Source organism: Peromyscus eremicus, chromosome 8a (genome assembly GCF_949786415.1).
Source record: "Peromyscus eremicus chromosome 8a, PerEre_H2_v1, whole genome shotgun sequence".
Lineage (NCBI taxonomy): Eukaryota > Metazoa > Chordata > Mammalia > Rodentia > Cricetidae > Peromyscus > Peromyscus eremicus.
The window spans coordinates 45,661,978-45,688,072 of NC_081423.1; the positions used below are offsets into that span (position 1 = coordinate 45,661,978).

The 26,095-nt window shown below is 40.6% G+C and overlaps 1 protein-coding gene and 1 pseudogene across 13 annotated transcripts in view; one reads left to right on the plus strand and one right to left on the minus strand.

Annotated features, from left to right (window-relative positions):
* Ncor1 (nuclear receptor corepressor 1) overlaps nucleotides 1–26,095 on the minus strand; it is a 158,752-nt gene that overhangs the window by 113,427 nt on the left and 19,230 nt on the right. For all 13 annotated transcript variants that reach the window (XM_059270881.1, XM_059270878.1, XM_059270874.1 and 10 more), the window contains exons 2-4: nucleotides 23,430–23,607; nucleotides 19,201–19,349; nucleotides 5,702–5,894 (exon numbers count right to left, since the gene is read on the minus strand). In XM_059270881.1, the coding sequence (XP_059126864.1) occupies nucleotides 5,702–5,894; nucleotides 19,201–19,349; nucleotides 23,430–23,537 (450 nt within the window). In that variant the 5' untranslated portion in view covers nucleotides 23,538–23,607. The remainder of the gene's footprint in view (nucleotides 1–5,701; nucleotides 5,895–19,200; nucleotides 19,350–23,429; nucleotides 23,608–26,095) is intronic.
* On the plus strand, nucleotides 13,548–13,951 carry LOC131916079 (large ribosomal subunit protein eL31-like; annotated as a pseudogene).

Here is a 26,095-nt window from a genome sequence, read left to right on the forward strand (position 1 = left end):
TACGAGTGTGTGTGTGTGTGTGTGTGTCCATCCACCTTACCAGTTTTTTGTTTGTTTGTTTTGTTTTTCAAGACAGGGTTTTTCTGTGCAGCTTTGGAGCTTATCCTGGAACTCGCTGTGTAGACCAGGCTAGTCTTGAAATCACAAAGATCTGCCTGCCTCTGCCTCCTGAGTGCTGGGATTAAAGGCATGTGCCACCACTGCCTGGCTCATATTACCATTATTAAGCCAAGAGTTCCTATTAAAAAAATTTTTTTGGTCTTTGGATATAGCTTGGTGATGGGATTCATGTTCAGCATGGTGAGGCCCTGAGCTCAATCTCTAGCACCAAAATGTTTTCAGTATTGCCAAAGACCAAAATTGAGGCATGAAGTCATACTACAGCACATGTGCCATCTCTTTAAGCATAAAACATCTTCCCACACATTTATAAAAAAAAAAATCTGTATCCCATTCCACCCACAAATCAGCAGTGATACATTAACAGATAATGGAAATCCCTCTACCAAAAATCTACCACTTCATCCCAACACACACACACACACACACACACACACACACACACACACACACACACACACACAGAATTTCCAGTCTAAGATAAACATACAAGCAGTTTATTAAACACATAATTTTTGGAGAGGGGTACTATTTTTCTCTAGGCTATAGAAAGTTCAGAGCAAGAATAGTTAGAAAGACTACAGAACCTAAAACATACCAAACAATGATTTTAAAAAGAAAATCAGGCCGGGCGGTGGTGGCGCACGCCTTTAATCCCAGCACTCGGGAGGCAGAGCCAGGCGGATCTCTGTGAGTTCGAGGCCAGCCTGGGCTACCAAGTGAGTCCCAGGAAAGGCGCAAAGCTACACAGAGAAACCCTGTCTCGAAAAAAAAAAAAAAAAAAAAGAAAAGAAAAAAAAAGAAAAAAAAAAGAAAATCAGTAGTTCTGAATCAGGAGTGCCCTAGGAGACAATGTGAATTGTGTCCAAACACAATTTCAGCTAAAACATATGTAATGCTAAAAAGCCTCATAACACTATGCACATAATGTAAAAAGGTATTCTGGATAAAATAAAATCATAGCTATACCCTAAACCTGTAGAACTCCATAAATAAAGCATTAACAAAAATAGTAATAATTCTCCTAGACTCAATAATCCAGTTAAGTTTCAGTCCTTTTGCATTAGTGTATACACTCCAGCTGCCTGGAACCCTCACTTCATTCTTCCTCTATTAAAATGTAAATTCTTGGGTTCAAAAGGGAATTAAGTTTCTTACAAATAAAAAAATTCAATTTTTGGCTGTGATTATTGCCATCAACCTTCAAAAGCTAAAAGGACAAGGGAATGTGTCTTTATGACATCAATGCAGAAAATTCAAATCTTCATCAACATTGCATAAGATACAGCAAATCAGCTAGCTAATATCTGCAAAAAATGAATACAGACTTTTCAAATTTTCTTTTGTTACAAAGGCCTTCTAATTATGAGAATTTATTTCTGAGAACCTTGAAATTTGTGTGTGTGTGTGTGTGTGTGTGTGTGTGTGTGTGTGTGTGTGTGTGTGTGTTTTCAAGATGGGGTTTCTGTGTGTAACTTCTCTGGCTGTCCTGGAACTTGCTCTGTAAGACCAGGCTGGTCTCAAGCTCAGAGATCCTCCTGCCTCTGCTTCCAGAGTGTTTAGATTAAAGGCATGCACCATCACCTGGTGATAAAACTCTGACTTTCCTACCACATGCACATGAGATAGTTTGTACCACAGAGATATGTATTCTAACCAGCAGATTATGAAAATGTTTTTAAAAACTTGTTCTAAAACTTGTTTTATACATATTCTAAAAGCATACAAATCACTAATTTCCCTTTCTGAATTAACAGTAAAAAATATTTAACCAAAGACAAATTTCTTGAATGCCTCCTTTTATGACAGGATTGGAACAGCCTGATAGCTACTTAGAGTAAGAATCAGACTTCCTTTTTTGGGGAGAGGGGGCATGTGTATATGTCTACATTTTTAATTATATCCTTGGGGTTTATTTTTAAAAATACAAAGAAAGAAAGGATATAAAAGGAAAAGAGAGTTGATGGACCATGAAGTGCAGGAAGGCGTTGGGGATCCTGTATTTTCATTCCAACTCAAGAGACATAACCTAAGGTCACTGAAGTTTTTACTAGCATGTTTTCTCAACTATAAAATGGAAATAACTCATATACAATGAGCATGCCACATTTTAATGAGTTTTAAGATCCCCTTTCTACAGCTATAAATTATATATGGGACAATTTACTCTGTGTCAGAAGATTGTATATTTAAATTCTGTTCCTTTTAGTGCAGCAAGGGCTTTCTTGTAAACCCTAAACACTGTAACAGTGATGATCCATGTGGTATGATACATCTCACAACTCCCAGAGGCTCACCTAATTACTACCTACCACAAAGAGCTTGTGTCCACTCAATATATGATCTCAACAATTTAAATAAAAGACAAAAGCACATGATATCCATCTACCCTTCCTGTAGGTTCACTGGTTTTTTGTTATACTTGTTTTCTCATTATGTATACAGTTTTGTTTCCTTTCTGGCTGAACTACCTGAAAATAAATTATAAAGTATATATGGGTTCTAACTCTATGGAGTTGTGTAATTAAATGGAAGATCATGAAAATATGTTAATAACAAAAGGTGTCTAAATGCACAATAACCAAAAATTAATCCAAAACATGTAATGAATTTGAGGTTTCTGGCAGTACTTGTGCATCTCACAGTTATACTCCAGCTGTGTTCTGAACATACATGCGCACTTCGCCCTGTAGATGTCATCCTACAAAAGGAGTTGCCTGAAACACCTGGGCTTAGATTCAAGCTGACTCTACGCTGAGGCTGGTAGATGGCTCAACTGATAAAGCATTTGCTATGCAAATGTAAGGACAGGATGGGCGTGGTGGCACATACCTTAAACCTAGCACTCAGGAGGCAGAGGCAGGTGGATCCCTGAGTTTGAGGCCAGCCTGGTCTACAGAGTGAGTTCCAGAACAGCCAAGACAGAGATCTTGTCTGGGGGGTGGGGAGGGCACGAGGACAGGAATTCAGATACCCAGCACACATGCACAATAGTGAAGCAAGTGTGGTAGCCTATCTATAACCACAATGTTTAGAAAGTAGACAGGATTCCCCAGGGAAACTAGCTGGGTAGACTAGCTGAATAGCTGATAGTGAATGACCCCACCTCAGTAAATAAAATAAAGTGAAGAGCTATTAAGAAAGGCAACCAACATCAGCCTCTGGCTCCACACCACATGCACACTCATACACAAGCCCTCACACATGCAAAAATGCATACATGCATGCACACACACCATACGTATACATTATACAAAGTTTTCTGATCATATAGAAACAAAATGGTTTAATTATGGAAATAAAAACTAAATACTTTCATACTATCATTATTTAATATGTATCACATTAATGTATCTTTAGACTGTGTTACAATGTTTGGTTTTAGATATTACTGGCTGAGCTGCTGGCTTGAGTTTCAGAAGAAATTAACTGAGACCAAGCAGGATGGCTCACGCCTCTAACCCTGGCACTAGGAGAGTAGAAGTAGGATTAGGAGTTCAAAGCCAGTCTTGTGAAATAGCAAATCTAAGGCTATGAGACCTTGTCTTACAAGGCAAACAAAAAAAAAGGAGGTGAAGAGGGGGTGGTGTCACTAATTAAATTTTGAGTTAGACTAATTTAAAATTTCCAACAATTTTTGAAATGCCCCTGACAATATTTCTGTCATTTGTACAAACAAGCATTCAAAGCACTGACACTTATAAGACCAAAATACCAGTAGACCGTGAGAAACAAGTATCAAGGATTCAACGAAGATTTCTTTCTTTGTGTAAAAATAAAAAAGCAGCTGAGTGTGGTGGCTTACACCTAAAATCTTGCTCTTTGCAGGCAGAAGCAGAAGGATTACTACAAACATGAGACCAGGCCGTAAGTAGTAGAGATGAAGACAAGGCTAGAGAACTGGCTCAGCAGGTAAAGGCACTTATTACCAAGCCTGACAGCCTGAGTGTACCAGGATCCACGTGGTAGAAAGAGAACCAACTCACAAAAGCTATCTTCTTGCCTATACACACACACACACACACACACACACACACACACACACACACACACACCCTGCTTGAATAAAAATAACTCACTCTTAAATGGGAGAGGTGGCCCAGTGGTTATCGAGCATCCCACCACATTGCTCTGGCAGAGGACCCTAGCACTCATGTCAGGTGGTTCACAACTGCTCGTTAACTCCAGCTCTAGAGGCTCTGACATCCTTTTCTGGCTTTCTCAGCTATCTACACTCACATGTCCACATCCAGACATCCACACACACATATAATTAAAATTTTATTTAAAAATTTTAAAGACAAAATGATACTGAGAAACGACTAATACATATTAGTAAAAAGGTTACGGGTAGAAATGTAGCTCAGTGCTAGAGTAGTGTACAAGTATACAAGGCCCTCACATCACAAACAATAAAAGGTTAATGTATCACAATTGAAGAGTTTCTTAAATTTGTTATTCTAAAATAAATATCCACTCATGTTAAACATCTGCTAATGTACATATTTAATGAGATGTAAAATAGATAATTAAAACTATATCCACAGCAATATAATAAGAACATAACAGAGACAAATAATCAAAACTATAACCAGAGCAATATAACAAGAACATAACAGACACATACAATCACAAAAGAAAGTAATAAATGCCGGGCAGTGGTGGCGCACACCTTTAACCCCAGCACTCGGGAGAGTCAGGCAGATCTCTGTGAGTTCGAGGCCAACCTGGTTTATAGAATGAGTTCCAGGACAGGCTCCAAAGCTACACAGAGAAACCCTGTCTCAAAACAAAAAAAAAACAAAACAAAAACAAAAAAAGAAAGAAAGTAATAAACACAAGGGGGAAATTATTTGATCTCAAAAAAACCTTAAGTTAATACAGTATATTATTTAAAATGTCATGAAATATTTAATATTTAAAGCAGTTAGATAATGATGATTTAGTTATAATTAATAATGCATTGTATACTTGAAAGTTGCTAAAATTTTAGTTATTAATGACAAAAAAATAATTGTTAAGTACATAAAATGACAGATATGTCAATTATTTGATTTAATCATTCCATAATGATTAAACAAAACAAAACTCAGACAATAAGAGTGTTTTCTGCAAAGCCTGATGACCTGAGTTAAATCCCCAGGATGCACAGGGATGGAAGGAGAAAACTGACTCCTAAAAGTTGTCTTCTGACCTCCATCCACATGCATGCCATGGTGCATAAGCCCTCCCTGCCACCACACAAATAAGACAAATTTGACCAAACTGACAGTCTTTAGTACCTCTGACCACATTTTGTAATATAGCATATCAACACAAAACGCATGAGAATTAGTCAAAAGAGACTACTTTATTGAATTCCTCCAACTGTTTTCACTCTCCAAAAAGTCAAAGGTACTTAACTGGAATCTGGAGCACTTAGTCTGTGGTTTATAGTTTTGCTTAACAACATTTCACTCCCATAGCACTAACCTTTAGAAGCTGCTGTAATGTGGGCTTTTCTTTTAGGCCCTGTGCCTGAAATACGGTTACATAAACATTATAGACCTAAGCTCCAAAGAGCAAGAAAACAAACATTTACCTTCTTAGTGTCTGCAGATGACCTCAACCCTTCTGGCAACGTGTGAACTAAAGGTAAAACAGCAGCACTAACACGCTGGAAATGGGCATCAGAAACTGGCTCCAGGCGTGGCCGCTTTGACTCCAATGAATCATGATCCACTGGTGAGGGGCCTGAGTGAAATTGTTCATATCCAGTTCTTCTTTCTTGAGGCCTAATACAAAAAAAGAACAACAACAACAACAAAAAGCAAAAAAGCAAAAAACACCTGAAAATTGTTAAGTGACATTTAACTCCTTGCTGATACCCCAGGTGAACTTCAGAATGAATGAAAGGTTATGCTTACTTTCAAAATGAACTGCCACTCCCTATACCTATGCCAGAATAACATTCAGGCATGCCCAACTCAATGCCCATACACCGCATGTATCCCAGGACAGTTATGATTGAAGCACAACACATTTATAGATAATGAAGTCATGTCACAATGTCAAAAGCCTAGACACACCTGAACCTCACTCGAATATTAACAACACTTCTAAATGAATGTCTCTTTGAGAGGAAGAGGAAGTTCTATAGAAAAATCTAGAAATGAAAGTCTTAAAACAAGATTTTGATTTGTAAAAATATCTTGAGTTACTGAAAAACATCCATAAAATATATTTTAAGCATGCAAGCACAAGGACCTGAGTTCAGATCACCAGAACTTATGTAAAGTTGGCCACTTGCCCACACTCGTGTGTGCACATGCACATACACAGATTTTTTTTTTAAAAAAGACTTTTATTTTAGCCAGGTAGTGGTGGTGGTACATGCCTTTAATCTCAGAACTCGGGAGGCAGAGGCAGGCAGATCTCTAATTTCAAGGCCAGCCCAGTCTACAAAGTATATTCCAGAACAGCCTGGGTGACACCATTCAGGAAACAAAAAAACAAACAAAAAAAACAAAAAAATATTTTTATTTTATGTGGATGAGCATCTAACTGCACATACATAAGTGCACCACATGCATGTCTGGTGCCTGGAGTTACTAATGGTTGTGAGCCACGATATGGATGCTGGAACCAAACTTGGGTCCTCTACAAGAGCAAGTGCTCTCAACCACTAAGCCACCTCTACAGCCCTTCCACACAAGTTTTTTTTTACTTAAATGTTTTAAGAATTGAAATCAAGATTATGAAGACCCAAGAATAAGACCATGATCCAAAGCTAAAGTAACCAAAAGAAGCACCCTGTACTAAGCAGCCAGAAGTAATTTATCGAAGAATAGCAGCTGGCCAAGCTCTTGGTCTCAAGAGATTTGAGCTACTCTTAACTTTGGTCAGAAAAGCTTCTTACTGAAGAGACGTCTGCCTGTTCAAGTGCTGACAAGAGGTAACTGTTGAGTGCTCAGCTATAGATTTAACATATATATTACACACGCACCCTCCAAAGCTCAGAGAACATCACAGCAGAGGGGCAGAAAGTATGTAAGGGCTAGGGCTGGAGAGAAGGTTCAGTGGTTAAGAGCCCTACTGACTACTCTCGCAGAGGACCCAGGTTCAATTCCCAGCACCCAGATGGTAGCTCACAACTATTTGTAACTCCAGTTCCAGAGCCCAAAACCCTCTTCCTGTCCTACTGAGCACCCAGCATACATGTGGTGCACATACACATACATGCAGGCAAAACACTCATATGATTAAAAATAATAATAATAATTAAATTTTTTTAAGAATGTAAGAGCCAGGAAGGAGTGCTGTGAAATGCTGACATCTGGACAAGACACAGCTGTCATACTCAGGAACTCACAGCAGCTGTGGTAACACACAAAGATCCAGCCAGTTAAAAATCCCAGCATGGAGAGGGGAAAAGTTCCTGATGGCCCAACACAACTGAGTAGCTATTGGCAGTTAATAGTTGCTGAGAGGAGTTAGTCACTGTTCTTTAAGAGGAATGCTCATGCACTCAGAGATGCACTGATCTGCAAATGGGCAACACTTACAGGAATCAGTGAGTCACAGAGAGAGAGAGAGAGAGAGAGAGAGAGAGAGAGAGAGGAGAAGAGAAGAGAAGAGAAGAGAAGAGAAGAGAAGAGAAGAGAAGAGAAGAGAAGAGAAGAGAAGAGAAGAGAAGAGAAGAGAGGAGGAGAAGGAAGAGGAGGTGAAGAAGATGAAATTGGGAGAAAAATGTTTTGAGGGGACCTGAGTGTGTGTGGGGGGGGGATATGACCAAGATACATTGCACACATGTATGAAATTTTCAAAGAATTAAAAATGAAGTTCAGCATTTGTCATGAGGCTAAAGGCCATGGCAATCCATATAGCACATAAAAAAGAAGCTATTCCAAGGCTACAGGAAAATGTTCAGTGTAATTTCAGATTTTTCCCTTTCTATAAATAACTGTGACTTTCCATGGCAGTCTGAGTGTCTAAGCTAGATTTAAGTCCTTTACTGCCCACTGTGCTACCTCATTCAGTCTACAGTCCTACAAAGGTGTAATTGGCCACTGTGGATACATCTGGTTGGTAGCATGCTTACCTAGCATACAAAAAGTCCTAGATCTACCACATATGCCAGACAGGTTGGTAAACACCTTCAATGTCACCACTCAGGTCGTGTGTGTGTGTGTGTGTGTGTGTGTGTGTGTGTGTGTGTGTGTGTAACATCTAATTACATTTTACTTCTAACAACTCTTGACTGTGAGATTTATTAAAATCAGAAGGTAAAACATACCCAATACTGTAGAAGAACAGAAGATAGAACTGAAAATGATCATAATGATAAATATAAATCTTAAAAATAAAAAAATTCAAAAATAAACTTGCTAGAAGGCAAGATAAAGAGTTATGAAAAACATAAAGGTGGTATTTAGAGAGTTTCCTGAAAATTCTACTTTAGAAAAATAAACTCACTATGTGCACACTTTTCAAAGGCATGCCTTTAAAGATTCTAAACATACCTTACTAGTAGGTGTTTGCAAGCTGTGCTTTTTTTTAATCCTATCAACATTTAATATTTCCATGTGTTCGGGAGGCAGAGCCAGGAATCTCTGTGAGTTTGAGCCAGCCTGGTCTACAAAGTGAGTTCCAGGACAGGCTCCAAAGCTACAAAGAGAAATCCTGTCTTGAAAACTCTCCCTCCACAAAAAAAAAAAAAAAAAAAAAAAAATCCATGTATTATTTAAATAGGTCCATTATTTAAAATTTAATTTAATATTTAACATTGCTTAATATGGACTTTTAAAGTTTACATAGGCTTATAACTATCAGTCCTTCACCATGGCTTTCATTCTTTGTTTAGCTGGATTCCATCGCCTACAAATTCTATAATAAGTTTTGGACGCTCAGTGTTTTCATGTCTAAAAATACCTGCCTGTTGCTTTAAGGCTTAATTTTGTCTGGTATATAATATCTTGGATCTTAATTTTTCTCAGAATTTTAGGCTACTGCTTCATTATCTCCTACAACTAACTAAGCTCTATTCAGGTTTAGAACCAGACACTGGCCAGGCGGTGGTGGCGCATGCCTTTAATCCCAGCACTTGGGAGGCAGAGGCAGGTGGATCTCTGTGAGTTCGAGGCCAGCCTGGTCTACAGGGCGAGATCCAGGAAAGGCACAAAGCTACACAGAGAAACCCTGTCTCGAAAAATTAAAAAAAAAAAAAGAACCAGACACTGTTCCACCCTGAAAACAGCCTGTATTCCTGAAGTCCTCGTCTTTTACTTATCCTTGAACTTCAATAATTTAACCCGTACTATGCCCCTCTATTTTCTCTTGCTCAGGGGCACTGTGGCAGCCCTACTTCAGACCTTCTCTTCAGTGTGAAATTGTTCAAGTAAGTTTTCCTTGCTATTGTCTTGTGGAAGGTCATGTACTTGTTTGTTCTGGGCTAGAAGTTGTGATGGGCGTGGCTTTCTTACACTCCACGCTATGCAAGAGCAAGAAGAGGGAAACTCAGTATTGTTCTAACAACCTTTGCTGAGACTCCTGGACCACTGGGACAGACTAGCTAACATTACTGTACAAATTGATACATCATGAATGCCCTTCATGCAGTTGCTGAGAAACCAGGAGGCAAAATGGAAATTCTTGACAAATCATTTACCATCACTCCATTTAAAACTGACGATTTTAATTATTTTCTTTCCTTTTCAACCCTGTTTCATTGGGAGTAAAGATAGGAAATGGGAGGCCAAGTCATTCAAGATTCTTCTAATTCCTTCCCTGAATCTTTTCAAATTTCTGGCAATAATTGTATGCCTTTTTGTTTGTTTGCTTGGTTGTGTTTGTTTTTGTTTTTTCAAGAGAGGGTTTCTCTGTGTAGCCCTGGCTGTCCTGGAACTCACTCTGTAGACCAGGCTGGCCTTGAACTCAGAGATCCTCTAGCCTCCCCGCCTTCCCAAGTGCTGGGATTAAAGGTGTATCTCCAAACCGGGTTACCTTTTTTTTTTTTTTAAATACAAGTTTTTTTTTAGTCCTTTTCCTTTTTAAATGTTTGTTAAATGACTTTTTTTTAAATTGCAACAACACAAAAGAAAGATACCCCCATGCTGATGAACTAAACTTTTTTAATTACATTTATTTACTTAGTGTGTGTACACATGAGCACATGTGTATCACTCTGCACATGTGGATCTGAAGACAACCTCTGAAAGTCAGTTCTCTCCTCTCAGAATGCCTTGCGGATTCTGAGAATCTAACACAGGTCATCTCTGGCTTAGCAAGCAAGCACCGTTACCCACTGAGCCATTTCACTGGATAATCAGTAGAACATTTTTTAAATGTCTATGCATATATATTTTTTTCTCCTCCCCCCCCCCCCCAGCTGAGGACCAAACCCAGAGCCTTGTGCTTGTTAGGCAAGCGCTCTACCAATGAGCTAAATCTCCAACTCCTTAAATAACTATATTACCTAAAGCAGTGGTTCCCAACCTTCCTAAAGGGACATAGCATTAGGATATCCTAATATTAGGATATCCTTTAATACAGGTCCTCATGTTGTGGTGACCCCCAAGCATAAAAGTATTTTTGTTGCCACTTCATAACTATAATTTTGCTACTGTTATGAATCATACTGTAAATATTTTTGGAAATAGAGGTTTGCCAAAGGAGTCATAACCCAGAGGATGACAACCACTGACCTAAAGCACTATATACATTCAATGCTATCCATAGCAAATTCTCAAGGGATTCTTCACAAACAAAAAAAAAAACCAAACTATAAAGTACACACAGACACAAAATACCCCAAATGCCAAAACAATTGTGAAAGGCATATTTCTTGATTTAAAATTATATTACAAGGAAATAATAATCAAAACAAAGAATTGAGGGGCTGAAGAGATGGCTTAGTGGTTAAGAGCACTGGCTGCTCTTTCAGAGGACCTAGGTTCAATTCCCAGCACCCATATGGCAATTTACAACTGCATATAACTACAGTTCCAGGAGATTCAAGGTCCTCTTCTGGCCTCTATGGGCACACATGCTGCACAGACAAACATCAAGGCAAAATACCCATATATATTAAATTAAAAAAAGAAACAACAACAACAACAACAACAACAAAAAAAAAACAGTAACAGGTATTGACCTAAAACTTACAAACAGACTATCAGAGGGGAATAGAAAGGCCAAAAATACATGGTGAACTAATTTTTTACAAGTATAGCAAGAGATCACAACAGGAAAAATATAGTTTCTTTGGTACATCATGCTGGAAAAATTGTATCTTTACACACAAAAATGAAATTAGACACACAATATAAAAAAATGAACTGAAAATGAAAGAAGATTAAATATGAGGCTGGATACTATGAAATCCCAAACAGAGAACACAGAGGGAAGACTCTAAGGCAGGCATTGGCCTTGATTTTTTTCTAACATAACAAAATCTCAGGCCACAAACGCAAAAATAAATAGATTTATATCAAACTCAAAAGCTTGTGCTGGAGGCCCACCTCACAGCCCAGGCAGGTGAGAGACAGCCACAGGCCCACCTTGATCCTCATGGCCCCAGGCTGGCTGAAGATATCCAGAGGCCCAGGCCCACCTGGGGCCTTGCGACACTGGGAGGGCAGACGCCATTATGATGAACAAATAGATGGTGGAAAAACGGGAGAGAAAGAGAAGCAGACCAGTTCATGTGCTTTAGAAAGAGGCAGAACTGCCGGGCGGTGGTGGCGCACGCCTTTAATCCCAGCACTCGGAAGGCAGAGCCAGGTGGATCTCTGTGAGTTCGAGGCCAGCCTGGACTACCAAGTGAGTTCCAGGAAAGGCGCAAAACTACACAGAGAAACCCTGTCTCGAAAAAAAAAAAGAAAGAGGCAGAACTGAAGAAGCAAAAGTGGTGAGGAACAGGTTAATATGGGTGGCCAGCTTGCCACCTGGGGCCATAGTGACGTCCAGGTCTGGGTTGCTGACGAGGGTCATGTCTGTTTCCGTAGTCCTACCCCAGTCAGAGTCTGTGTTGACATCCATGGCCCATGTTCTCACCAAAGGCCACACAGATCCCCAGGATCTGGGCCACCCCCTGAGGCTATGTCAATGTCCAAAGGCTATGCTGCTGCCAGGATCGTGCCAATCTGAGTAGCCTACACTGCCACCTGGGGCCATGGTGACATCCGGGCCTGAGCTGCTGCCAAGGGCCACGTCGGGGTTTGCAGCATGGGGTCTGTATTAATCTCTGTGCCCCCAAAATACCACAGGGGACCAAAGGAACCATGCATGTTGAAATCTGAGGACTGTGCTGAGCCAGCATGCCCCTACCCCTCACTGGCCACTGAAGCAGAAGAGTGGTGCCACCCTTCACGGGAGAGCTGAGATGACCCCACCCAGCACCACAGGCATGAGAGAGCCTGCCAGACCGCCTGGGCACAGAAAAGCTGGCTCCACCTTTACCTGAGAAGGAGAGGCCCCAGGGGCCCCGAACTGACCAAATCAGCTACCACGCAGACTGACATCAGGGCTTTGAGTTGGTCCACCCCAGCAACTACCCCATCCATGACCTGCAGGAATACATGAAGGGACTGGTCCTACAAAACCACAGTCAGGGGATCTCCACGACTCAGGGCAATGGCAAGCTATCTGGGAGGATTTTCAGTAAGGGTCCAGTGTTGATGGTGTACCAGAAGCCAGAGGTCTTGAACCAGACCAACAACTCATTGCAATAAACATTTGCAAGTAAATTGGACTGGGCAAAAGGGTGCACTTCATGACACACCGAAGTTCCCAATGTCACTAAGACAAATGAAGAGGTGTTGGAGAGGCAGAAAAGATGGAGGATCAAGGTGGGGTTTTTTTTTGTTTTTTGTTTTGAATTAACAGATTTTTTTTTTTTTTTTTTTTTACATTTTCTTTAAGGGAGACGCTATGGGGGTGAGGGATGGATATGGCGAGAGTGGGAAACAAGTGGGATTGGGGCGCATGATGTAAAATTCCCAAAGAATCAATTAAAAAAAATTATGTTGCGGGCGGTGGTGGCATAGCCTTTTGGGAGGCAGAGACAGGCAGATCTCTCTGAGTTCAAGGCCAGCCTGGTCTACAGAGCAAGATCTAGGACAGGCACCAAAACTACACAGAGAAATCCTGTCTCGGAAAAAAAAAAAATGTTTAAAAAGTTTCTGCTGACAAACAGTAAATTAGAAAATTGTTATCTGGTATCCAAAATTTATAAAGAATTCAAATAACCCAAAAGAAAATTTAATCACCTGGGACTAAGAAAATGGCTCAGCAAATTACATTGCCACACAAGCTTGAGGACCTGAGTTAAGATCTCCAGGGCCCATGTACAAAACTGAGAAATGGGTAAATTGCTGGAGTTTCAGTTTCAGTGAGAGAATCCATCTCAAAAACTAAAGCAGGTGGAGTTTCAACTTGGTACCGGTAGAATGGCTCCAGCAAAGAAGGGTAGAAAAAAGAAGGGCAGAAAAAAGAAGGGCCATTCTGCAGTCAACAAGTTGCTGCCTTGGGAAATGCACCACCAATAATCAGAATCACATGACTTCAAGAAGTTTGCCTCTCGGGCACTCAAAGAAATCCAGAAATCTGCCATGAAGGAGAAGGGACTCCAGATATGAGTGCCAATACTAGGCTCCACAAAGCTGTCTGGGCCAAAGAATATTGTATCCATGTACATTTGTCCAGAAAACATAATGAGGATGAGGATTCCCCAAACAAGTTCTATGCTTTGGTAACTTGTGTCCCTATTACCTCATTCAAAACCCTACAGAATGTATGCCTGGGGACAGGGAGGTGGAAGCAAATACAAAAGACATCTGACATCTACCTCTAGCCTTCATACTACTTTCACAAGGACGGACAGACATATGGACACACACACACAAATCGAAATTTTGAAATGAAGCACAAACTGTGGCTACATATTTTTCCAAACAAAAAATAAATAAGACTGCCAAGATGTATGTGAAATGGCATCCAATATTATTAATAGGAAAATGCAAGTCAAAATGACTATGAGCTGCCACTTCCCACTAGCCATCCATTAAGATTCCTATTATTGGGCTGGAGAGACGGCTCTGTGGTTAAAAGCACTGGCTGTTCTTCTAGAAAATCCAAGTTTGATTCCTAACAGCCACATGGTTACAACTGTCTGTAACTACAGCCCTAGGAGAGGTAGTGCCCTCTTCTGGACTCTGTGGGCACTGCAAATGTGGTGCACAGACACACATGAAGGCAAAACACCAATATACAAAATATCAAACAAATGGCAGGGTGTGGTGTCACACCCGTTTAATCCATCCCTCAGGAGGCAGAGGTAGGTGGATCTCTGTAAATTCAAGACCAACCTGCTCTATATAGTTTGTTCAGGACCAACCAAGGCAACATAGTAACCCTGTCTCTAAATCAATTAATTAATTTAAAAATTTAAAAGACTCCTATTATCAAAAAGAAAATATAGACAAGCATGTAGAAAAAAACAAGTCCTTGTACAGTGATGGCAAGATTGGTACAGTCACTATTCAAAAGACTATGACAGTTTCTAAGGAAATTAAGGTACCTACACTTTCACGTTCATTGCAACATCAACAGTCAAGACAAAAAAATGAGAGAGAGAACGTTACTCAGTTTGTTTTTTAAATGAGATCTTGCCTTAATTACAATATTGATGTGCCTAGAGGACATTAGATTCACTGAAATAAACCAAACACAGAAAGACAATGTTACATGATTTCACTTACGTATGTATGGCATCTAAAAATATTCAAGTACAGAGACAGAAAAATAAGCCTGGCAGTGGTGGCGCACGCCTTTAATCCCAGCGTTAGGGAGGCAAAGGCAGGTGGATCTCTGAATTTTAAGCCAGCTTGATCTACAGAGCAAATTCCACTGCGTTGGTGGTATAGTGGTGAGCATAGCTGCCTTCCAGAGCAAATTCCAAGACAGCCAGGGCTACCCAAAGAAACACTGTCTCCAAAAAAAGAAAGAAAGAGAGAGAGAGAGAGAGAGAGAGAGAGAGAAGGAATAAAGGTGATAAAATATTCTGTATTGGGGATTAGTTTTTTCCAATACAGAGTATTTTTTAAAAGATTTATTTGCTGGGCACACGCATTTAATCCCAGCACTTGGGAGGCAGAATTAGGCAGAACTCTGTGAGTTCAAGGCCAGCCTGACCCACACAGAGATTTCCAAGACAGAGCTACATAGTGAGACTTTTTTTTTTTTCTATTTTCAAGACAAAGATTTATTTATTTCATTTAATGTGTATGAGTGTTTTGGCATGAGCGCCACTGTATGCCTGGTACTCATGGAGGTTACAAGACGGGATTGGCATACCTGGAACTGGAATTATTGTGAGCCACTGTGTGGGTGCTAGGAAATGAAACAGGGTTCTCTGCAAGAGCAACAAGTGTTCTTAACCTCTGAGCCATCTCTCCAGCCCCTGCATTTGGGATTCTCACTAAATGGTAAAAGAATAGCTTCTTGCCACCACAAAAGGGAACAATGGGTATGTTAATTTGTTCTAGTACAGTGTCCTTTGTATTATCCACATATATCCTTCTGTAACATCTTTTACATACTTAAATACACAATGACTTTTTTTTTTTCCCTGTGCTGGAGACGGAACTGAAGGCCTCAAGCTTGTCTGGCAAGTGGTGAATATCAAGAGAGATATCCCAAGCCCCTAATAAAATTTACTTTTAAACCAACAACTTTAAGAGTGAAAATGGAGTGTTTAGGGATAAAAAGACCAGGGAGATCTAGTCTACTGAGGACATTAGATTCCACTGACCTCCTCAGACCTCAAGCCTCTAAATAAAACAGTTTTATCACCCTATATATATAATTTTAAAGAACACTCTATGCGCTGGTGGGAGTCACTTGTAAAGCCACTTTGGATCAGTCTGGAGATTCCTCAACAAAACAGATATGGACCTACCACATGACCTAGCCATACCACTCCTGGGCATAAGCCCTAGGGAATCTATATCCTATAATAGAGACACTTCCACATCCATGTTCATTGAAGCTCTAGTCACAATAGCTGGAAAACAGAGCCAGTCCAAATGTCTATTGTTTGATGAGTAGATAATGAAAATTTATGCAACTATGGAAAAAAATCAAAGTATAAAACTTGCAGGAAAATGGATATAACTGGAAATTATATCAAGTGAGGTAACTGAGACTGAAAAAGGCAAACATCACATGTTTTCTCTTATATATGGATCCTGGCCCGAGTCTTTTGTTTTGTGTGTTTATCTGGAGTACCTAAGAAACCGGAATGGGAACAATGGTGTGGAAGTCACTGGAAGGCAAGCAAGACAGCACCATATAGTTTAAACGGGAGAGAGATGATGCTGAAAGTGGAGAGTGTCAACAAAGAGAGGAGCGGGGATAAAGGAGACAACGGACTTGGGATGGAGGGCAAAGGTCAAACAAAATAAAGACGGTATGAGAAAAACACAAGGTAACCTATTATAAAAACAAAGCAAAGTCTTAAGGCAGTAGCTCTAAGACTAGACTATGCAGGTCCAAGAAGCAACAGGTCACTAAACAAAAACTCCAGTGCCAAATATGGGATGCCTTTATAGGAGATGGCCAGAGGCTCCAGAGGCCACCAAAACAATGCAAGCTCTTGCCATTTCTCTTGGCTACCCACCAAAACTAGCAGGTATGACCCTACTGCTGTAGATATACTAAACCTTGGCTACAAGGTGTAGAGAAATCAAGTTAAAACTGGACTGGAAGACTTGTCTCTGCTGGCTGGATCTCATGGTGCCAGATGGTGCAATGCAGGTGAACTGTAAGGTAAAGACATTGATAATCTAATCCAGCTTCTACATCTATAAACCATATCAACCTATCAGGCAAGATGTGTTAACTGGTGAGATGGTAGCAGGATATTACAGGGATAACAACTAAGGGAACAGAGGTCATAAGTTTAGGTAACATGGCACTAGTGTGGACATCAGGAATGACTTAGTTCAAACAGACACCACTACAGTATGTTCAAACAACCATCAGTAAACAATAAAGGTGACTATTATACAACTTATTATGTAACCAGTTCTGGAAAGAAGCCACTTTTGTGTGATTCTCTATAAAATGTCCTTGGGACCAAGGGTGCATGCTCTTGCCTATAATAAACCATGTATCATTTGTCAGCCACTCTGTTCATCCTCTAATCTCCTAGCTCCCCTCAACCCTTCATCCCCAGACCCTGAACTCTGAACTTGGCCCCATGACCAATGAACGGCTCCCTAATTGAATTTGGGACTTGCTCTACAAGAGGAATTTCATACCTAACACTATAAGTCTGGTTCAAAGCCATGATTGAAGAGGTCTTAGACCCATCAGCAGAACATAAAGTGGCCACTTAGCTGAAAACATCTCCTAAATAGCTATGCTTATTATACCCACAGACAAATACTTAAACAGAGTCGTCTTCTTGCAGCAAATGAAGACAAACACAAAGGCCCAGGGCTGCACAAAATGTAAGAATAAAGACAAGACATTTACATCACCCCCTTAAAGTTTGGAGAACACCGGAGACGAGAAGATGGAAATAATGCAATAGCCAGAGGATGAGGGAAGGGGTGGTAAAATACCATCTCCCGCCGGGCGGTGGTGGCCCACACCTTTAATCCCAGCACTTGGGAGGCAGAGGCAGGCGGATCTCTGTGAGTTCAAGGCCAGCCTGGTCTCCAAAGCGAGTTCCAGGAAAAGCGTAAAGCTACACAAAGAAACCCTGTCTCGAAAAACCAAAAAAAAAAAAAAAAAAAAAACCATCTCCCAAGTATGGCAAGGTCACAGCAACCACAAACCATGGCAACAGTGTACATTGGCACTGGGTCCACAGAAGACAGGTCCTCCTAACAGTCAGGTACAGAAGGGAAAGGACTCCTGCTGGCCTACAACATACTGCTGCTCTAAAAGCCACGGAGAGATTCAGGAGAGGCATAGTATCTAGCTACATACCCACTAGTGAGCCTGTAGGCTCTGGAGGTTAATCACACAGATGGCACTAGTAAAATTCTAAAACACAAAACCAAGTCAAACTAGTAAGTGGGGAAAGTGATCTGCAGGAAGAAGGGGCTAGCAGAACTGGGAGAGAATAGGAAAGAGGAGGGAGTAACCAGAATACAGTATACATGTATGAAATCAGGAAAAAATCAACTTCACTAATGGGCCAGGCATAGTGGCACTCAGGAGACAGGGGCAGGCAGATCTCTGTGAGATTGAGGCCAGCCTGTCTACAGAGCAAGTTCCAAGACTACAAGGAAGACCCTGTCTCAAAACAAACAAAAAACGAAGCTAGAGATATGGCTCAGCAGATAAAGATGACTGCCACTAAGCCTGAAAACCTTAGTTTCATCACCAAGATCCATAAGGTAGAAGTAAAAAACTGATCCCTGCCAACAAGCTATCTTCTGACTTACACATATGAACCATTACACATGGCATACTCCCATATACATAATGAAGTAAAGCAAGTAAATTTTCATTAAAAATGTAATCATATAATTTTTCTTTTTCTTTCTTTTCTTTTTTTTTTTTTTTTTTTTTTTGGATTTTTGAGACAGGGTTTCTCGGTGTAGTTTTGGTGCCTACCCTGTATCTCACTCTGTAGACCAGGCTGGCCTGGAACTCAGAGATCCACCTGGCCCTGCCTCCCGAGTACTGGGATTAAAGGCGTGTGCTACCACCACCTGGCCTCATATAATTTTTTTAATGGAACAACAACAACCAAAAAAAAAAAAAAACAAAAAACCCCAGAGACATGAGACAGGTGTTGCAATCAACCAACACATGGGAGATGGAAAACGAGGCTCTGGAGTTCAAGGAAAACCAATACAAGAACTCAAAACACAAACTGTGTAAAAGACCAGTTGAAGCCAGGTGGATCTGTGAGTTCGAGGCCAGCCTGGTCTACAGAGCAAGATCCAGGACAGGCACGAAAACTACACAAAGAAACCCTGTCTCAAAAAAACAAAAAAGACCAGTTGAAGCTTTGTTAGTGAAAAATAATAAATAATGTAATTTAATTAGCCCTAAGTAGGAACATAAAAGAAATCCCATTACCTGTCAGAACCTGGGTGAAATTCTGAAAGCAAGGAAGGTCGTCTTCGAAGCTGCTGCTGCTGCTGCTGCTGCTGCTGCTGCTGCTGCAAAAGCTGTGATGCCTGACTAACTTCAATATGAGGAGAGCGATAGTCAGGGACTGCAAACTCCTGGTAGTAAAATAATCGTAAGTTAGCTATTAACTACAAATAAGAACTCCATCATGAAGTTAAATCAAGTAATTAGGAACCAATAAGTATGAAATCAAACAGCAATGACAAGTTTAATCCTTTAATGAGCCAATTTTTCACCAATATTTTAATTATTTCTAGTAAGATTTTTTTCCCCTTTATGTATATGTGAGTGCCTGTTTTATGTATGCACACACACAGGTGACTTCAGAGCCCAGAAGAAGGTGTTGGAACCTCTGGAGCTGGAATTATAGACGTGGGTGCTGAAAACCCAACTCCAGTCCTCTGAAAGAGCAGCACGCACTCTAACCATTGAGTCATCATTCCAATTCCTTATTTATATTTTTTTAAATTTATTTAATTTATTGTGGAAGTAGGAATAGGTTGTACACATGCCATGGCATATAAGTGGAGGTCAGAGGACAACTGGAGGAAGTCATTCAGAGGATCATAACATAGGTACGAAAAACACACCCACCACCACAGGTAACAGGCAATATCCTAAGAAATAACACATCATTTCTCTGAAGTTAGAAATGACAGTCCTTTAGGTTAAAAGGACCAAGAAGAAAAGCTAAGGTAGTTTAAAATTAGTCCACAGTCGATACATAAAAAACTTAGAGGGCTGGAAGACGGCTCGGCAGGTGGAGGTCCTGCCTGCAGACATAAAAATCTGTGTTCAATCCCTGGAACCCATACGGGGAAGGAGAGGATCAACTCCAGCAGGCTGTCTGACCTCCACATATGTAGTGTGGCACACATACATACACATAAAAATAATGCAAATTTAATTGTTTAATGTAGGAAACCAAGGATAATGATTTACTACAAGTTCCAAAACACAAACCACAGGCTTCCTAAAACAAGGATCATAAGAAGAGCACTGGCTTATCAGCAGAAATGAACAGAAGCAGACAGGCAACAGCACAGAGCAGGTTCCAAGAAAAGCTTTGACTTTGTAAGTTCAGTAGCGAGAGCATCATTCACTCAAGAACAATCAAGTTTTCACAATTCCAGAACTTTGAAAACATATCAGCCACTGACGCTCTCTTAAAGATTTGGGGGTTTTGAACTATTCAAAAATGAGTGGGAGGAAAAAAGATGACGCAACAGTGCATAAGCAGCCTCCAGTTCCGATTATGTAACACGGTCTAGACTGTCTCATGGGGGGTGGGAGGGGTAACTTCAGAAAAATCAAATGGTAGAATCCAGCTGGACACAAGAGCATAGATCTAGAATCCCAGCACTCAACCTGGGCTACATAAGGAATTTAAAGCTACACAGTTAGATCCTGTCTCAAATAAATAGACAGACAGGCAGGCAAATGGAAAAGTCATAGAAACTATTTTCAGATAGAGAGCAACAGGCTGTATAAGATGTGACCTCTGAGAGAAAATTGTTTGTAACCTTTCTGCCTAGAATCAATTTTAAAGTCTACAGCCCTGGGTATTCAAACAGGGCTCCACAATCATGGTTATTGAAGACACAGTGATAGAAGTTTAGAGAAGTCAGAATTTCTAAAGACTTCTACAGAGGAGGAAATTACATACAAAAAGATTCTTAAACATGGATTTGGTTCCCTTAAGTCTTTGCAGAGAATGAAAAATCACAAGGCTGGGTTAATACTGTTTCTGATCAAAGAACAATTAGGGGAACCTACCCCTTCCAAGTCATCCTCTGACTTCCATAAGCACACAGAGACACACACGGTAATATAAACAAACAAAACAGTAACACAATGATCCAGAAAATCAGCAATCACATGGATAGCACTGGAGCAAGAAGAAATAAAACATGACACGCAATCATGATAAAAATTGTCAACCTAGAAACAGAAAGCAACTTCAGCCAAACAAGAGCATCAACAAAAAAATACAAGTTTTTCTGCAGAGACACAAGGATATCCATTCTCATTCCAATCAGAACCATATTTCAAAGGAGTCCTCAGTAATACTCAACTATATATGATTGATAAATGTGCTTTCTTATTCTCCAAGATGACCATTTCATTTTGTGTCTAATTTTATGTCAACTTGACACAAGCTAGAATCACTGGGAAGAAGGAACCTCAGTTGAGAAAATGCCCCACCAAACTGGCCTATGGGGCATTGTCTTAACTGATGATAGATGTGGAAGGGCTCAGCACTGTGGGCAGTGTCACCCCTGGGCAGGTAGCCCTGGGGTGTATAAAGAAGCAGGCTAAGCAAACCATGAGGAGCAAGCCCATAAGCAGCACTCCTCTATGGCTTCTGCTTCAGTTCCTGCCTCCAGGTTTCTAATTAAGATACATTTCTTCCTTTCCTTGTTTTGTTTGTTTTTGAGATAAGAGTCTGGCTATGTAGTCCATACTGTCCTTGAACCTGGAATACACCTGCTTCCATTTACTGAGTTCCAGGGTTAGGCAGATGCCACCACACCCAACATTCCTTTCGTACTTTTCTTTAAATCTCTTACATTGCTAGCTTTTGTCCAATAAGCTGGGAGCTTCACCTCATATTTCATTTTCAAAAGGTTAAGTTACAGAAACTTCCTCACCTTCCTACCATCAAATCTCTCATTGAGGTAGAGGTATTTATTCTAAAACTAAGGAGGGACCAAATTATCTAGCCAGCTTAAACCAGAGCATGGAACGTAAATAAGCTGTTATCCTAGAGACTGTCAACAATTTACTCTTTTCTGTGAATTCCTACAATCAAAATCAGAGCAACAGGGCTAGTGAGATGGCTCAGCAGATGAAGGTACTTAGAGCCAAGCCTAACAGCCTGAGATCAATCCCTGGAACCCACACGGTAGCAAGACATAACCGCCTCCAGTCCTCTGACCTACATGCGTATGCTAGAGCATGTGCACATACAAAATAAATAAATGTAAAAAAATAAGAGGGATGTTCAATCTCTGAAATCTAGCAGAAAACCACAATAAGAAGACAGATAATTAAGTGGGCAGTGGTGACACACACCTTTAATTCTAGCAGTGAGGCAGAAGCAGGAAGATCTCTGAGTTCAAGGCCAGCCTGGTCTACAGAGTAAGTTCCAAGACAGCCAGAGCTACACAGAGAAAAACAAAACAAAACTACAATAACAAAAAAAAAGATAGATAATTAATTCTCAAACTTTGGCTCCTTGTAGATGACTGAAGGAGTGTGTGTGTGTGTGTGTGTATGTGTGTGTGTGTGTGTTAAACATATAATTTTTGAAGACATATGTATATATATAAAGTATGCACCTATGTGTGTATGTATGTATATTTTTTAGATGAAGCCTCATTTAACTGTGGCGGGCTTCAAATTTGCTATATAGCCAAGGATGGTATTGAACTCCCATCCTCCAGCCTCTGATCCTCAAGTGCTGGAATTTTAGGCATGTTCCAGCACACCTGGCTGTGAATGATTCCTGCATGATTCTTGACACACACCTGGCTGTGAATGATTCCTGCATGATTCTTGACATTAGATAACCGGGGCTACACAGAGAAACCCTGTCTCAAAAAAACCAAAAAATAAAAAAATTGAATTAAAAAATAAAAATAAATGTCAGGCGGTGGTGGCGCACACCTTTAATCCCAGCACTCGGGAGGGAGAGCCAGGCGGATCTCTGTGAGTTCGAGGCCAGCCTGGTCTACAGAGCAAGAGCCAGGACAGGCACCAAACTACACAGAGAAACCCTGTCGAGAGAGAGAGAGAGAGAGAGAGAGAGAGAGAGAGAGAGGGGGGGGGGGGGAGGGGGGGGGGGGGAGAGAAAGGAAAGGAAACGGAAACGGGAAAGAAAGAAAGAAAGAATTTTAGCCGGGTGGTAGTGAGGCACACCTTTAATTCCCAGCACTCGGGAGGCAGAGCCAGGTGGATCTCTGTGAGTTCCAGGCCAGCCTGGTCTACAGAGTGAGCTCCAGGACAGGCACCAAAACTACACGGAGAAACCCTGTGTTCAAAAAAACAAAATAAATGAATGAATGAATGAATGAATGAAATAACAAGTACATTCCATTACTAGCCAATAAATCTATTACATAGGAAAGGTGAAGCCACAAAGTACATATGTATCTTGAGCTAATATGACTTACCTGCTGGTGTCTGGTGCTGGGAAAAGTATACTGGACAGAATGTGAAGGATAACGACTTTGCTCTGTGCTGAAAGCTCCTTGGTTGGGAGGATAGCCTGAATTTGACATTATCAGTAAAGACGTCCTCACTGGGCTGTGAGATCAAGTCCAACAAACAATCATGTTTCTAAGAAACAACCTATACAAGATGGGAAAAGAGAATTCGTAAGTACTAAAACATGAAATTCCTTCTGATAAATGATAACTATAGCTATACATACAAAACCACAATTGCCAGTCAAAACCCCTCATATATTTACTTAAAAGAAGTTATTGCCAGGCGGTGGTGGCGCACGCCTTTAATCCCAGCACTCGGGAGGCAGAGGCAGGTGGATCTTTGTGAGTTCAAGGCCAGCCTGGGCTACCGAGTGAGTTCCAGGAAAGGCGCAAAAGCTACATAGAGAGACCTTGTCTCAAAAAACAAAACAAAACAAAAAAAAAAAAAGTTATTAAAGCTTGATAAACAATGCATCATTTCCTCTACACAGACTACAGTGGATATACAAAGGCACTGCATCCCCTGAGACAGTGCAGGAACAGCTTTGACTTTTGCCTTTTCTTTCCAGAGTCAGTGTCCATGAGCAGCATGTGACTTTCCTTGTCCTTATTAATGAAGTTCTCTTTCACTTAATCCAGGCTAAGTAGATTTTTATTATAACCTTGGCAACAACCCAAATGTCATTCTATCAACTGATGATACAATGACAAGGGTATGAGGGGGGTTATTGTTGTTTCCTAATCATGGTAAAACGTATGACACAGAAAAGTTACTATTTTAACCATTTTTAAGTAAACTGTTCAATAACATTAAATACATTCACACTTTCATGCATGATCTGTGTATACTATTTCTATTTAACATTTCCTGTTGCCATAATAAAATTAAGAGTAAAGATAAAATGCTGTATTGTTTTGTTTTGTTTGTTTTTTCAAGACAGGGGTTCTCTGTGTAACAGTCTGGTTGTTCTGGAACTCGCTTTGTAGACCAGACTGGCCTTGAACTCACAGAGATCCGCTCGCCTCTGCCTCCCAAGTGCTGGGATTAAAGGCGTGCATCATCACCACTCAGCCAAAATGCTGGTTTTACTACACACCTCTGTATACCTATACTGTTCTAAACCAGTGACACAGAATGACCAAGGCATACTACCTTACTTGAGAGGACACAAGACAATAAGGAACAGTCACTGGAGAGTAGAAAATACTATACTTATAATAAAGTGTTATAAATAAGATAATAAATAGGTGAACAGGATGGGCAGTCTAGCCAGTCTAAGGTAGAATGTCCCATGTCCTAGTTTCTAAAACTGCCCTAGTCTACATAAAAGTAATCACTCAAGCCCAAGACAAAAGTAAACAAAGTCAGGAGGCTGAAGGAGATGGAGGGAGGAGCAGAGGTGAGACTAGAAGAGAGCAGGATAAGCAAGTGGGTTTGGCAAGTTGTCTGGAAATTGAGAGCCCTTTCTCATCTTCCTCTCCCTCCCCCCCCCAACTCACTCACTCACTCCCCCCCACCGTGTGAGTGTGGGTGTGGGTGTGGGTGTGTGTCTGAGAGAGATTATTGATCACATCCATCTTTATGTGGCAATTATTTGTTCTGGAATGCTTGCTCCAACTTTTAAGACTTTCTCCATTCCTAAATAATGAAAAGATTAGACTTCAAGTTTTAGGTTTTTTTCTTTAATATTTATCCCCACCCCTATCCCCGAACCAAGGTTTCTGTGTGTAGCCCTGGCTGTCCTAGAACACTCTCTCTCTCTGTAGACCAGGCTAGCCTCAAACTCACAGAGATCCACCTGCCTCTGCCTCCCCGAGTGCAAGGTGTGTGCCACCAGGCCCAGCTAACATTTATCTTCTTAAACACTCACAGGTTTTCTTTTCCCAACAATAGACATAACTGTGTTTTCTTCCCTCACTGATAGTTAATTATCCCAATAAAACAGTTGGTGAATAAAATGTCCTCTCTGTTACTCTTTAGCAATTAAGTGACTATCCTGGAAAAACTCACATACTGACATTCAAAAGGCATTTACTGCAGCACCACAGTAAGAAAAGTTAAAGAAACTCTCAATTCCAGTTACTATCCTGTGTTATGTTCATATAATAAGGAACTGTACAGGAGGTACAGTAAGCTACAGGTACATATTTCAGAACAGATACAATTCTGCTGACATTTCTTTTTTTTTTTTTTTTTTTTTTTTTGGTTTTTAGAGACAGGGTTTCTCTGTGTAGCTTTGCACCTGTCCTGGAACTCACTCTGTAGCCCAGGCTGGCCTCGAACTCACAGAGATCCGCCTGGCTCCGCCTCCCGAGCGCTGGGATTAAAGGCATGCGCCGCCACCGCCCGGCTTCTGCTTACATTTCATCGTACTTGTCATATACTACAAACAAAATACTTACGGTTTATAATACTCGTTCAATTTAAAAAGCACCTACTCGGGGAGAATAATTACATCTCAGGAAGGAAGGAGTACCATCTATAACACTGTTTCTTCAAAACTGAGGAACTGGCAAGCTGGCTCAACAGACAGCAGCAGCTGTGGCCCAGCATGGCAACTGGAGTTCCATCACCAGAACCCACATGGTAAAGGAAGAGACTTTGTCTTACTTTCACAGGTGCATGACAG